This window comes from Thunnus thynnus, chromosome 2, assembly GCF_963924715.1.
Source record: "Thunnus thynnus chromosome 2, fThuThy2.1, whole genome shotgun sequence".
NCBI classification, from domain to species: domain Eukaryota; kingdom Metazoa; phylum Chordata; class Actinopteri; order Scombriformes; family Scombridae; genus Thunnus; species Thunnus thynnus.
The window spans coordinates 27,178,208-27,193,134 of NC_089518.1; the positions used below are offsets into that span (position 1 = coordinate 27,178,208).

General features: G+C 42.6%; 1 protein-coding gene across 2 annotated transcripts in view; it reads left to right on the forward strand.

Annotated features, from left to right (window-relative positions):
• Positions 1–14,927, forward strand: part of sema6a (sema domain, transmembrane domain (TM), and cytoplasmic domain, (semaphorin) 6A) — a 105,940-nt gene that overhangs the window by 53,462 nt on the left and 37,551 nt on the right. For both annotated transcript variants that reach the window (XM_067613560.1, XM_067613566.1), the window contains exons 4-9: positions 3,380–3,440; positions 4,855–4,917; positions 5,574–5,675; positions 12,231–12,321; positions 13,687–13,806; positions 14,329–14,417. In XM_067613560.1, coding sequence (XP_067469661.1) covers positions 3,380–3,440; positions 4,855–4,917; positions 5,574–5,675; positions 12,231–12,321; positions 13,687–13,806; positions 14,329–14,417 — 526 coding nt within the window. The remainder of the gene's footprint in view (positions 1–3,379; positions 3,441–4,854; positions 4,918–5,573; positions 5,676–12,230; positions 12,322–13,686; positions 13,807–14,328; positions 14,418–14,927) is intronic.

Consider the following 14,927-nt stretch of genomic DNA (forward strand, 5'->3'; position numbering starts at 1 on the left):
TTATAAAAAAACCCCAATATGCCTAGTTCAGTCCACATGGTATGCCAATTAACTCATACAAGGTTTTTCCTTCTCATGAATAATTTTAAAAGAGAAATGTAAATGTGCAGCTACATCTGTAATGTAAATAGCGTCTATTCTAGAAAACAATAAACAATGGATCACCTATATTTGTATTCACAGTGGACTAGAGTGTAAATGGAAATTAGGTTGTATGATTATGCTTTGCCACATTTTTGCCCGAACAGAACAGCAGCTTTTACTCAGGCCACTTGTTTAGTCTGAGCTACACCCAGCAGGCAAGAGCTGTCTTGAAATCTGACCTCGGCTTTAAGCTGCAAGGTCAGTAGGACGCTTGTCTTTTTCAGGTCTGGAAAAGTTGTGACAAGTACATATTTACAAAAGCTCAGATAAAATGTTGTCAGTGAAGCCACTGAAGTGACTGTTTAATTTAAAGTGTGCTACTTTAAAAATAATGCCTACATTATGTCAAATCATTGCCGTGCATTTTCTGAAACACACTATAGGTTTCAGATTTAATCTCAGCACCAAATAGTTCCTGTTTATTTCATCACACTGCGAAAATAAACTGTCCCTGTTGGTGCTTCAACCTTTAAGATTTCAGCGAGGACACTTTAAACAACAAGAAAATACCAGTACCAACCAATTGCTTATTATCTGTTGTCCTCTGTGTTTCATTATTGAATAATATTGAATATTGTGAAAGCTTTTTTGTCCAAGGAAGTCATATGTCAGACCCTACCATGTGACAATAATGTAACTTTGGTAGGAAATAAAGGCAATGAAATGTTGGCTGTGGTAAATTACGTATTTTAAGCAGGTTTCAGCTCCCTGCAATATGATTTTCATAGCTTATTAAATAGAAACCACTGGCTGCCTGGAAGGTAGGAAATCAATTTTAAAACTTCAGGTTTTCTTTGGAAAAAGGTTGGCAATAATGTGAAGTATATATGATTTGTTGTTAATGGTCGACATCATACAATACCACCAGTGTAGTCTTGTGACCACGAAGTCTCTGCTTTCTGTCCTCTCTTTGTAACCATGAAGTTACATAGATGTGACTCAGAGACCAAGAGGAAGAGGATATGTTGTAATATGAGTTCAGGTGCAGTGGTGAAGAGGGGAAAGGGGGCATGCGTGTGTTTGTGTGAGTGCATTGGGGTAAAAGAGTGGGGGTAGGGAGGGGGGTCTCCTTGCACATGTGTGTGTTTGGAGAGCTGGTGTTGACACAGACACAGCCACTCCATTGTCCTCCTCCATCTCCAGTCAGGATGTTTGAGGGACGCCTCATCGCTTGGCTCCCTCTAATCTCTGCTGGAACCGAAACCCTGCGGCTGGAAGACCTTGGCCCTCGAGGACGCTGTCAGCACCAGGACAAGAGAGGCGCAAGATAGAGAGCATAGCTGGGAAGGTTACTGGTGAAAATTATGGAGCAGGAGCAGTCAATTACAGATTACTCTTGAGCTGTTTTAAAATTGCAGGCAGTAAAATAACCCACAGGATTACACTAAATCCGCCAAGTAATCCCCTGATTTATTAGCTTCTGATTTAGTTTTGTCTTTTTTAATAATAAGTTTCAATTTTAATATAAAGATATAAGTGAACAAGTTACTGAACTTTAGCAGCCATTGCTGAACATAATAGTGATATCATCCATCACTATTATCACCCATCATCTTCCTTTTCCATTAAAGGCTTCTTCTTCTCCGTATTCCCTCTCCACCTATCTTAAATCTGATGGTTTAGATTGTTGTTTCACTTGAGCAAATTACAGTTGCCATTTTTAATAATGACATTTACTGTAGTCCCATTATTCTGTTTGGTTACCCTGGCAGCAAGGTGAAAGAGACACTGAAAACACAGTTCAGGAACCCTGGAAATTCAATCCAGATCTATTAGCCAGAGAAGCGCAATGGTAGTCCTACCAGAGATTCTTAATGAAAAACATTGTGCAGCAGAGTTTGCGGTTTTGGCTTGAAATACTCTATTTTTAGTCATGGCAGACTGCACAGTGACAGTCTGCATCTGGCATTTGCTGGAGCAAGTGAACTTGAATCGAGGAAGGGCACAGGATGCATCTCAGTAACCTAAAGTAGTGGCATGAGAAGGATAAATGGTGACAGAGAGCAAAGCAGAAATTTTATTTTTGACAGAGCTTTCATGGCCTCACCGGAAATGTGCCCTCTCCCGCCAAGGAAGCGGCTCTGTTTTCTTAATTTCAGCTGCTCTCAAAGATTAATTATTCAATTTAAGCGCCATGGTTGATAATGTACAGTAGACTGAGTTTTATCCTCGAGGAGATGACGGTGGCCCCCAGGAAAGCGATATAAGTGGATTCATTTCAAGATGCCTGTTCCTCCAAAGACTTTATTAGATTTAGTTAATGAGAGAGCAAGGCAGGCTGGCTGGCTGAGCGCAGGTTGGGGAGCTGGAACGTAATTAAGCCGTGAGTCTGACGATACCACTGTTACACACTTTGATTAAAAACACGTTCAACAGCTAATCTCCAACAAATTAAAGTAGTTACATCGTTTGGCACGGTCACCTTTGGTTCTCGCCTTGAATGAGGTAAATCCCCCTTTCTTTCTGTCTCTTCCGCTCACACCACTTCTACACCTTCAACCCCTCGCTGTGACCCCCCTCCCCCCTTGTCTGCACCCTAATTCTCCACGGTAAGTAGGTGTAACTACATGCCTGGTCAACCAGCCGGTCTGTCTGTCTGAGATGTAGTTAACCCTTGTGGGTTTTATGTCTTCCATATGCCCTGCTGGGGCCTATAAGGCTGGACTGAGTAATACAGGAGAACCCTGTATATTTCCAGGCCAGCACACATAAGTCTTCTTGTCTGAGCTATAATGAGTGTTAGTATAGATTTCCTGTGGCTCAAACACTAGGCTTAATTGACCTGAACAGCTCTGAGTGACTTGGCACCTCTTGTCTCAACCTTCCCCTCCTCCCTTACCCCCCACAAGACCTTTCTCTGGGACAAAGAGGCTTTTGTCCCCGGGCCTGCGCTGCAGCGCTCTAAACCTTTGTTGACCGTTTCTGTCTGACAGAGCAAATATCTCTGGCCTCCTTTTGTTTATTGTCATGTTTTGAAGTTTGAACAAAGTTTATACAAAGCCCCATTTTCTGACGTTGTTTGCTGCCTGCAGGGGGAAAACAGAGGGAAGAAGAGAAATGGGTTTATTGTTTGTTGAATTTTTGACTGTCTGCTGCTGTCTGACCTCTTATCTTCTGGTCTCTCCCCCTCTGTCTGTCTCTCTCTGTCTCTCTCCTTTCTCTCTTTTTCAATCTGTCTCTGCTGCCCTCTCTCTCTCTCCCTCTCTCTCTCTCCCCCTCCCTCGATCACTCACAGGGATCACATATACACAGTGGACACAGAGACTGCCAACAGTGACGAGATCTTTTTCAGTAAGGTGAGTGAGACGTCTGTCAGTTTGAGGACGTGTTGTTCTCAGCGTGCCGTGATTGACAACGTAACCCTAATAACCCGGTGTGTTACTGTGTGTTACGTGTGCACGTGGGTGCGTGTGTGTATACTGTGTGCCTGCCAGCAGTCTTACTCACACGCTCACCGGCGTGAGCCTGCCGTGTGCGCCTTGGTGACCCTGTTAAGAAGATTATCCAATCAATCAGCTAGCAAACTGCCTGCGTCATCCACGCTCATCAGTGGGACAGCGGAAGGTCTGATGGGTGTGTAACGGAAGCTGAGAGGACAGTAGATAAAGTAAGGAAGAGAGAGGAAGAGGAGGAAGAGGAGGAGGATGAGGGAAAGTGGGTAGAAAAAGAGTAAGAGAGGAAAAAAGAAGGAAAAGGAAGATGAGATGAATTGCAGAACGGCGAGAAAGACAAGTGGGATCCAGATGGGAATGAGATCCCATTGTATATTTTCAGATTATTCAAAAAGCACTTTATATTTACATAGACCCCCGGCTGTAATAACCCACTCTCCATTCCATTTTAACCACTCCTCGCTGGCATCACTTGCCCTTAACATAATGCATGCAAACAGAATTCAAACAAGGCCATTCTTGTGTATACAACAACCCGCCATCCCTCCACCTCATCCACTTCAATGTCAAAGCCCAGCGAATGGGTCTTAATGAGAGCAGGCTGCAGATGAAAGGCTGGTGGGAGAAGCGCAGATTGATTGATGACTGAGGGTCTTTAATCAGTGGCCGAGCTCCAGACATGTTGTACAACAGCAGCGAGTACGAGGCGGCCTGAACCAGCGGCTCAGTGCTGATGCTCAGGCCACACAGGACAAGACCAGAATGGTGTGTGTGTGTGTGTGTGTGTGTGTGTGTGTGTGTATGGCTGGATATCAAATATAGCTTAGCATTTACTGATAAGTGTGTGTGACAATGACAGAGAGCGTATACGTTTGTGTGTTTGTAGCTGACTGACAGGTATTGGCTAGCGCTGACCTACAGGCCAAGATAATGTGTGTGTGTGTGTGTGTTTGTGCAAGGATGGCCAACCTATCAATCAACAGAAATTAGCTCTCAGCTCTGAGGTGAGATCCGTCCTTGGACTGATCCAGAGTCAGTGTCGTATTTCCTTCTCCCTGGCAGAGAATTGGAAGTTCAAGGAGGTAAAATGATCTCCAGTCGGCATTTAGAATAAAGTTCACCTCGGTGCAGGTGCCTCATGAGGGGAATCAATGACCAAGAATCCAAGATGATTATTATTGATCACGGTATAGATTGGCTATTGAGCTCTGTACCTTCTGTTTTTTGTCCTCCTACCTCAATGTTTATCTTGTTTGCCTTCTGATTCTCCTTCTCTTTTTCTTGTTCTGTCCTTTACTTCGATCTTTTTTTTCCCCAGAAAATGACATGGAAGTCCAGGCAAGCAGACGTGGACACCTGCAGAATGAAAGGGAAGCATAAGGTAGAGAAAACACATGAGCTCTGCTACTAAGACACTTGGTAAAGTACTGTGCTTACACCCTAACTTCATTTATAGGACAAATATCACCCTATTCGTCACAAAACACTTAGTGAATCACACATCATACAATGCAGACAAGCTGTCACAGATCTAATTGCTCACATTCTCTGGTTCTTTCTCTCTCTCTCACACACACACATTAAGAAAAACAGGAGACCATGCAGGTGCAATAACACACTTCCTGCGGTTCATATAACCTTCAGCTATCACAATTTATAGAGCACATCAGTGAGAATCTTCCTATCAAATGGAAGTATTAAATACATTTTCTCTGGAATTAAAGTAAGTTCTAACAAAATTGTGTACAGTGAATAATGTCTTCATTATTCTTCTAGAAAGACATTGCATGGCACAATAAAATCTAATGTAAATAAGTCTTAACGTATCATGAGGAAATGCTACATTTCATGATTATACTCTTAATGTCTGCTGCACATCTGTAGAGCACTACATGCTGTGCTTCAAAAAAAAGAAAAGAAAGAGCCACGTGTGGCTTTCAGTGTAAAAGTATCTGTAATAAAAGATACACAGATGTCACCATGGACCTTCTTTCTTCTTTCTCTTTTTGTTTCTCTCCCGCCCTGCGCTCTCCGAAGGATGAGTGTCACAACTTCATCAAAGTCCTCCTGCAGCAAAACGATGACACCTTGTTTGTTTGCGGAACAAATGCTTTCAACCCATCATGCCGATCCTACAAGGTAGGGAAGCACACACACACGCACACACAGACTCATTCACACACATATCTAAACAGCTCTATCGTGCTATATTTTTGACCTAAATGAAACGCATTTGTCATACACACACACACGTACTGTGCACATACGGTCTCTTAAAGCTCTCCTCCCTTTTCCTCGCTTTGTCTTTCTTTATCTGTCACAAACACACATACACACACACAGTCAGGGATATTTTTCACATACAACTCCAACCATGTGGCAGTTGAGGGCGGCCGAGCTATGCAGCGATGGACATAGATGGATGACTTTCAGAACTCAGCAGGCCCTCCTCCGATGTCTTTATCTCCAGGTGTACTCTGACATGCTCAATTTAGAAGCAGAGAAACCTAACTACCTACCTTCTTACATACACACATATATACTCACACACACTGAAATGCAAGTGAAGGCTCAGTCCTGAAATCCGACTCAGCCTTCCCCTGTAAACAGAAGCTTGCCAGGCCGTATCCATACGGGCATGTCTGGAATAGTTTCAAGATTCCTTCAGTCTAAGCAAAAACACCTTGTGAGAATGCATTTTAATGACCTCGGGTCAAGAGAGATAGCAGGTAGACATTTAGATTGATTTGACTTAATGGGCAAAAAAGGAGATGTCAACAAAAGATAGACATGGAGAGAAAAGAAAGATTGGCATGCAGGGAAGCAGATGGACAAATTGGAAAACCCACACACAAAAAAACACAGATTTTAAGGTATACAGGTAGGCAGAAAGACAAACAGCAGACAGGCTGTCTTCAAACTGCTACTGAAAATGTCCCAATTTTTTTTTCTTCCCTTGGGACATAAATCTGATGTTTTTTAATGCCTCGGTGTGAAAAGTGAGCAGCATTGCCATTACAATGAGTAATCTTGCCTCATTCAGAAGACAATTTTCATACTTCTTCAGCTTGGCTGACCTAGTGTTAGGAGAGCAAAATATAATAGTGTAAAGAAAAAGCCAGTCTAATTGGTACTTAATTACATTTTACTATAAGGCTTATACTATGTCTGAAATATACTCAAAACCAACAGAAGTGCAGGAAAAGTGGTTTCAGCATCATTGTCATTTCATTCAAGTATCAGGAGCGGTATTGCAGACATTGTGACTATGAGCCATCCAACAGACATCAGATATGAACAATGTCGTACAGGCAAGAAAGAAAGACAGGAGGTCAGACAGAATGACTCAGAGGCAGTTCTGTCCTGAAGGATATTGTTGTTTGGTTTGTTAGGATGTGATGCGATGGTCACAGCACACAAAGATGTTATCTTGGTGGCCTGTGGGGAAAACTCTCCTGCTTTGGTTCACTAGATCTGTTTACCAGAAAAACAAGACATCTCCGCTTCGTTGCCTTTATGGTTCAGCATGCTAAGCACACACCGAGTGGATGTCTTTCAATGCACTGACTCCTCCTGCAGGGAAAGTGGAATTTATGTCTCTGCATTTATCAGGCGTGGTTAGCTTTTATAACTCCACCAGTTATGGTGTCAAGGTTTGTGTTTTAGATGTTACTGCACTGACATTGATTCTAGTCTGGGGAAAGTGTTAGAAATACATTGTGGTTTGGTAAAATGGCCATGCACACACACATGCACACCTACCTTTGCAAACATATAAATCAGTGCATAGGCCTACTTATGTATATGATTGGTCATTCTAATAAACAATATGGTACAGCATAATAAAATGCAATGATTTTATTCAAGTATTCATTCAAGTATTTTTCCATGTTTCAGATGTGTTCAACCCAATTAGCCTTTGCATATTTTAGTGAGTCAATCTTATATTCTTGCAATTCCACTTTCCCTTGAAAAAAAATTCCACCACTGTAATTTTTTAGTCAAATATAATAGCCATTTCAGTTCAGGGAATAATTGAATCAATATGGCCAATCTGATTAAATGTAAAGGCTTTTTTTGTCAAAGCATTTCAAATATTGTTAAAATTACCACTGATCGCTGGCTCACAAACATGCAAATGCACTTACTTGGCTGGGCACAGAGGGGGAAAAAAACAGAAGTATGAACCCATATAAACACTGACAACTGTGCAAACATGCAAACATACAACACACACATTTTACAAAATAATCACACACACACACAAACACTGTACTACTGGCAGGCTGGCAGACTCTCTGGGCAGATACCAGACCTTTGATGGCATGCTGAGCTTATCCACTCTGCCTTGGTCAAAAGTGTGTGTGTGTGTGTGTGTGTGTGTTTGTGGTTAAATCCACCTTGGCCACAGTTTGCCTCTCCATCTCCCCAGTGTGACAGCACTGAAAAGAGCTTCTGTTTCGGGGCCAGCCTCATCCCACATTAATCAGCAACGCGGGCGGGAGGGAAGGAGGGATGGAGGGGGAGCAGAGGTGGAGGGAGACAGAGGGGGGAGGCGGAGGGGGCAGGCAGGGCTCCCGCCCAAACCAGCAACACCCCACGCTGTCTTCTGTTCTAACACCTTTCTCGCCGGGTTACCTCTTTATTTTTGCCCCTTTCTGATTTTCGTTTTTACAAACCTACCAATTTTCTCTCTTCTTTAGCTTCTTCTCGCTACCCGTCCTTCACCTTCTGTGTTGGTGGTGTCAACACCTGGGTACACACATACACACCCATACACACACACACACCCATACACATGCATACAGAAAAAAACCAGACAAAACACCATGGCAGCTATGGCACAGTCTTCTCCCTCGGTACCACACAGCACCCAACTTCTCCTATTCATCCTCCCTCCCTACTGCCCTCCCCATTCTCTCCTGCTCTCCTGCCAGCCTTAATTCCTCTCTCCCTCCATTGCTCCCACCACTCCACCATCTTTCCCTCTGTTGCTTTCTCCCCCTGTCACTCCCTTGCTGTGTTGTAATAATAAACACCCCATCCAGTTGGGCTGATATATGACTAGAGTCAGTTTCATCGCCTGTTGCTGGGGCAAAAGGGGGGGGAATCAATGGGGAGTCAGTGAGTGGGGCTTGGAAGCAGAGGGTCCCAGGTGATGCATCCTGGACATGATACTGGTGAACTGAGGCTACTTACTGGGAAATTTCATCTGTGCCAAGTTTCTACATTTGAAATATGATTTGTAATAAGAAAAAAATTCCACACACATACACACGTACAGATTTTCCAAAAGCTATTTGACTGACACGATGTTCATTAACATATATTTTCAAAGGTAATTAATTAATAATTGTACATCAGTAAGAATACATAATTACCTAATTATTGTTTGATGCAATGCTTCACCAAAAGATCAATCATTTTACAAGTTGAAGGTTCAGATAAATGAGGTTTTTCCTCTGTAGGTTAAGATGACATATTTCTTTCAACAGCTGCAAAGACTCCAGTTTCCTGCTTGAGAGTAAAAGGTGGTCAGGGAAGGGGTTCATCCTCCCAGAGCTCAGAAACAGGTTACAGAGAAATGGGCCATGACTATTAATCTCCCAGGGAGATATGTCGTTGTTTGGTTTACACAACCTCCTCTGGCCCAGGTGTGAACTTGTGCACTTTACCCTTACAGACAAAGAAGGTTGTGCAGGTAGAAATATGGACTGCAAAGAAATGTGTTGGGACTCAACTACAAACTGGAAGTCATCAATCTGTAAATTTATCAATGTCCAGGATGGGTGATAGAAAGGTTTATGCAGTTTTTACTGTAGTTTTTATTGTCTTGTTCTCCTTTATGTTGATTAATATAGCTGGCTAGTTACACCAATCAATTAGGACAAAATTATGAACCAGATAAATCACAGACCTTATCTCTATATAGATTATTTTGCCAATTACAGTAGATTTGCATAAGGATACGTCTCAGCAAAAATGATCTTTACTATACTTAATCTATAAAATAAACAAGTCTGAAACATTTCAAGGAAACTGTTCCAAGTACACAATTAATACCTGGGACGTTGGCTCAGTTTACCCCAAGTTTGTCCTCAGTAAAGATTTCACAAATCCCTCAGCAATGATAAATAAATCCCATAAAAGAGTATTTTTAAAAACAACAGACACAGAAGCAGAACATGTCCCTCACCCTGAGAACTGAAGCTGATGCTGAACCAATTATAACACTCCTGATGGGCATGTTTTGGATCTACATTGTGTTTGTCTAATTAATTAGCATATAGCCTATGGAAAACACCAATGAGCTGTTGTAGTAATTAATTCATCTAGATACACTACACCCCGAGCCAAGGTTACTGTACATTTGTCTGCTAAGCTACAGTAGATCCCTACAGAACGATGTGTTGTTAAGGCAACACTGACGAAGTGTGACAGTGCCGCTGTTCCCTTCCCATTACTTTGAATTGTGTTTCTACAAAGCTGAAGCGCTTCTTTTTTCTTCCCAGCTAGTGGAGTTGACAGCATAATAAGGTTTGCCTGGTAAACAAGGTAACAAAAATCCATCTGGCTGTTTAAACATCAGATTTCTTTATGGTAATATTTAAAAATGTTGTGGCTCATCGTGGCAGTTTTATGGATTGCTATTGCCCCTTTTTAGAAATATTGGATATTGTTTTGGACAAGGCTAACAGCATGAAAGTGAGCAATCTTCTGGTGTTTCTCTGCTCATGAAAGCTTGACAGGAGACTGGAGCTGTACGTATATCTGCGGCAGGACTGGGAGTGTCTTCCTCTGTTCAAACGGCAGGAATAGATCAGTGACAGGCAGCCAAGCTCAGTAGACAGAGGTCACTGCCTCGGTGAAATCAACTGAGGAGATGGAGGGGCGGGGGTAGCTGCCGTGGCGTGAGAGATATGTGAGTGTTTGTGATATGTCAGAAGAGGAGGGAGTGTTTGTGTAGCTGTACGCCTCTTGTTAGGTATCTGACAGAGAAGCTGCTGACGTTTCAAGCTTAACCGAGTTGCCCGTCGCTCCGTATGACCAGACGCTCTGATTCAGTGGATGCACCTGACCTTCAGCTACTTGTGTCCCTTATGATTAACTCAGCCTAATCTATATTTACTGTCTCCCCTGTCTAATAACAATATATGTCTTCAAACCAGCTTGCCTCCATATATTATCCTCCTATAATTTCTGAAGAAACAGAAGGAATGAGAAATCGAGAAATGTGCTGCTGCTGCTGCTGGTGGTTCTGTGTTTGTTGTAAAAGGTCACTTGTAATTTTCTCTGCCAAATCAGCCTCAACAATTTCTCTGGCAGGCTTTTCCAGCGTTGCGCCGGAGTGTGTGTGTGACCTTTTTAGTGGGCAGATGATAACCATTTCCGCCGAGACAGGAATAGAAAACAAAATGACCTGTTTAGAGACCAGAAAGGGCGGCGTAAGCACTTTGCAGCCTTGGCAAGCTCTGCTTCTCTTTGTCGAGAGAAAAGGAGAAGAAGTGAAGAAGTGGAGTACGAGCGAGATAGAGATAGAGAAGAAAAATGATTATGTATTATGAACTCCGTAGGCAAACAGTATGTTCAGTAATCTTCCCTGACCTCAGCCTCTGGCCAGTGCAGTGTGTTTGTGTGTATTCCTGGTCTTTAGCCAGGGTAAGAGAGAGTCCTAAGGCGTGCTGGGGAAGACAAGCCTACCCATGGTGGGATGATAGCGACCTTTCACCCACATCACAATCTCCGCCAGCACCCCTGCCAATTGCACTGCACCCAAACTGGGCGCAAAACAAGAAAAAATTGTGTCTAAATTCTGATTAACATCATCCCTCTAATTCTGTAAACTAGACCGATGGGCAAGGCCTCGAAATAGCTTATTGAAATGGGACTGCTGAGTTTCTGAGCATTAACCATTACCTCTGTGCTAGAGAAATACCACTTTTACTTTGTTTAGGTGCCGGATTTTTTCCTGAAATATACCACGTCTTTCCTTACTATTTAAAAACTACTGTGGTTTAGTAAAAAATTATCACATTCGCCGCTCAGGGCCCTGGGCTCACCCATTTTTTCTCTTCCCATTTATTTCCCCTTCACAGCAAAAGCACAAACTTTGGAAATCAGGGCAGGGGAAAGCACCGCAGTAAATGGGTTAAAGATCTGTCTTGAGGGTTGTTAAAACTCTTCTTTAACACCAGTACAGTTGAAGGATAAAGTATGGCAGGGGGAAGCAAAACACATCCACCCATACTGTGAAACATGTTGCTGTGAAGTGGAAAATGGCTGTTTTTTTTTTTTTTAATCTCTCTCCATGACAGTTTCCCAGATACTCCCAGATGGGCTGCTTTGAAAGCTCTCAGTGGGACACCAGAGTGGCATCCACAGGGTTTCAGTATAGGTCAGAGTTAGATGGACACACTCCTGGGCTGGGCACCACAGCTTTTTTTTTGACTCTTTTACTCTGACTCACACCATGTTGCTCCTCTTTAACACAATATTTTTGAGTCGTGAATTCAGATTGTGACAGTTTTGACAGTTAGTACATTTCTCATTCTCACCTTCTATCTGTTTTTCATCTTTTCAAACTGGGAAGCAACATTTCCTTTCTTGGTTGTATTTCAAGTCCATTGTTTTGTTTGACAGCACAATGTTGTTTTGACCCTCTCTTTTGACCTTTCACCTCATTTATGACCCCAGATGGACACCCTGGAGGCTCTGGGAGAGGAGATCAATGGGATGGCACGCTGTCCGTATGACGCCAAGCACGCCAATGTCGCCCTCTTTGCTGGTAAGATTAACTGCATCTGTGTATGTGCAGTTTTACATATTTATCAGTATTCTGAAGTGCTTGATTAAAACAATCATCACTATGATTTTCCGTCTTTAAGCCCTGTTCTTTCGCTTACATGAGAGAAACTCTTCACAAGCTTCTGTGAGGTGAAAATAGATTAAGTATGTGTGATGCTACGACTCACTGACTGCCATGAGGCAAAAACATTAATCAAAATTTTCTCCCATCTGCACTTATTAAACACTGGAACATGTCTGAGCTAGATGGGAAAGTTGAGTCTATTTGAGTGAGGGGGATTAGTTGCGGTTGTATTTAAAATTGTTTTTAATACTCTGTGGTTTATTCTAATGGCAACACTCCCGACAACATGTCGAGAATGAAAGCCAATCTGTGTTACATGCACTAGAGCAAATCGCAAAACTCCGGGCCACATTCGCTCTGCGTTAGGAATTCGACGCTTATTAGAGCCCATTGGAAACACATCAATAGCACATTGTGGTAACAGAAAAAACTGAATCATCTTCCTCTCTTTCTCTTATTGTGCTTCTCTGTCGACCTCTTTGTCTCGTTTTCTTTTTTTTTTTTCAAAATGCATAAGATTAAAAATAAGTATGGATGGAACCCAAATGAGTCAGCTTTCCGTTGGCGGGGTGCGATTCTTCTGAGGCAACCTACCCACAGGCTGCTAAAGACATTCAGTCCCCCATTCACATTCACTGTGAACCGATTTATGGCTGTATTGATGAGCTGTCCCTGCCTGTTTAAAGTCAAGGAGGAGAGTAAACGCCTAGGTTGACCAGTTAATGTGTAGCAGAGCTGCTTGGAAGGGGCTGGAAGCACTGAGTAATCAAGAGGGTTCCTCTCACTGCTATCCTTTCAATTATGTAGTTTGAGTTTCCACTGTGGTTATAGCCATGGCAGGCTGAGGTCATGCTGGTGGTGGATTGTGTCGTGTCTTTGTGTGTGGAGCATGTGTGTGTGTGACTGTGGGTTTCATGGGGCTCTAAGAGTGTGTGTGATGTAGGGTTTCAGTTGGTTTGCGTGTTTGATGTGTGTTTGGGCGAGTGAGCAATTAACATCTTTTAAGTGTGTGTATAGCCTGTTTGTTGTCCCTCAGAGAGTCTTGTTGGTGTGATTCATTCATTTTTCCAGGTGTGACCATGTGAAACCTGTTTGTGTATTTGGTCACAGATGTAGGAATCTCTGAGAGGCTTTGTATGTTTCTCTCTTGACTTAACTTCACTCTCTTCACCTTTTTCTCTTCATTAATGGCTCTTTCTTTCTCTCTTCATTCTTCTCCCCTCTACTCTATCTCAATCTTTCCTCCTGATTGCTCTTTCCTTCTCTGCGTTCGCTCTCCAGATGGCAAGCTGTACTCGGCCACCGTAACAGACTTTCTAGCGATCGATGCGGTCATCTATCGTAGCCTAGGAGACAGCCCGACTCTGCGCACTGTCAAACACGACTCCAAATGGCTGAAAGGTGAGTGCAGGACACACAAACAAAGTCTCTGTGGGTGGAAAGCACCAAGCTGACTGACAAGTTAGAAAACAAACTCGGGTTTGGACATGCATGCTTAACCATGTGTTTGTGTTTTTGTGATTTATTTGTGATGTGTGTATATACGTCTTCGCACTTGTGTGCTGAAACTAGGTATGAAGAGCAGCACTTATGCTAATCCTACACGCTCTGTTTGATTCAGTCATTTTGCCAACCTGCCCTGGTAGAGTTGATGTAGCCAGGAAATTGCTCTGCCTTGGGGAGAAACAAGCATAAGTCCAGCCTGTCAAAACTCAATAGAGAGATCCCTCTTTCTTTGCATGCAAATTGTTTCACTGATATGATGGATGATAGATCGAGGCACTCAAGGCTCACAGTCGGTGCTTTTCTGCATAATGTGAGATATATTCTAGCTGTTTACTGTGAAATATAGTGTCAGAACTGTTTTGTCACAGCAAAACGTCACTTCATCTCATATTTTATTACTATTTTTTTTGTCTGTAGAGCCCTACTTTGTCCAGGCAGTCAATTATGGAGACTTCATCTACTTCTTCTTTCGGGAAATTGCTATGGAGTACAACACAATGGGGAAGGTAAGCACAGGCCCTATTGTTCTGCAATTGTTTGAGCTCTAATCAGAGGTGACTTCCTATTTACCGGGAGAATCAGGAAGTGCCTGAGAAAACTAACAGGATATGGGTGTATCACATAACTGGAAGGAGGCTTTCAGGAGCTGTAAAGTGGCCAAACATTTTTCAGTAACAGATAAACACTGAGCAGGATGTGGTACCTAAAATAGATTCAAAAAGAAAAATCTGTGGATGTCTGGAGATCCCATTTTGAAGTCTAAATATACCGCTTGAATTGCACGTCCGCATCCGTCCGACATTGCTCCTGTTTGACCTATCTTCTCAATGTTTCCCAGGAGGAATTCCACCCAAGTGTCTATGAGAAATGAGACAGAGTGGTAGAGAAGACGAAACAGGCTTTCCTCAGGTTTCACAAAAGAGGGACAGTTACAGACATTTTTCTATTAATCTCCTCATTTCAGTTTTGGACCCTGAGAAAGTTTAATTGGTCACCAGGTAGAAGAAAATACAATA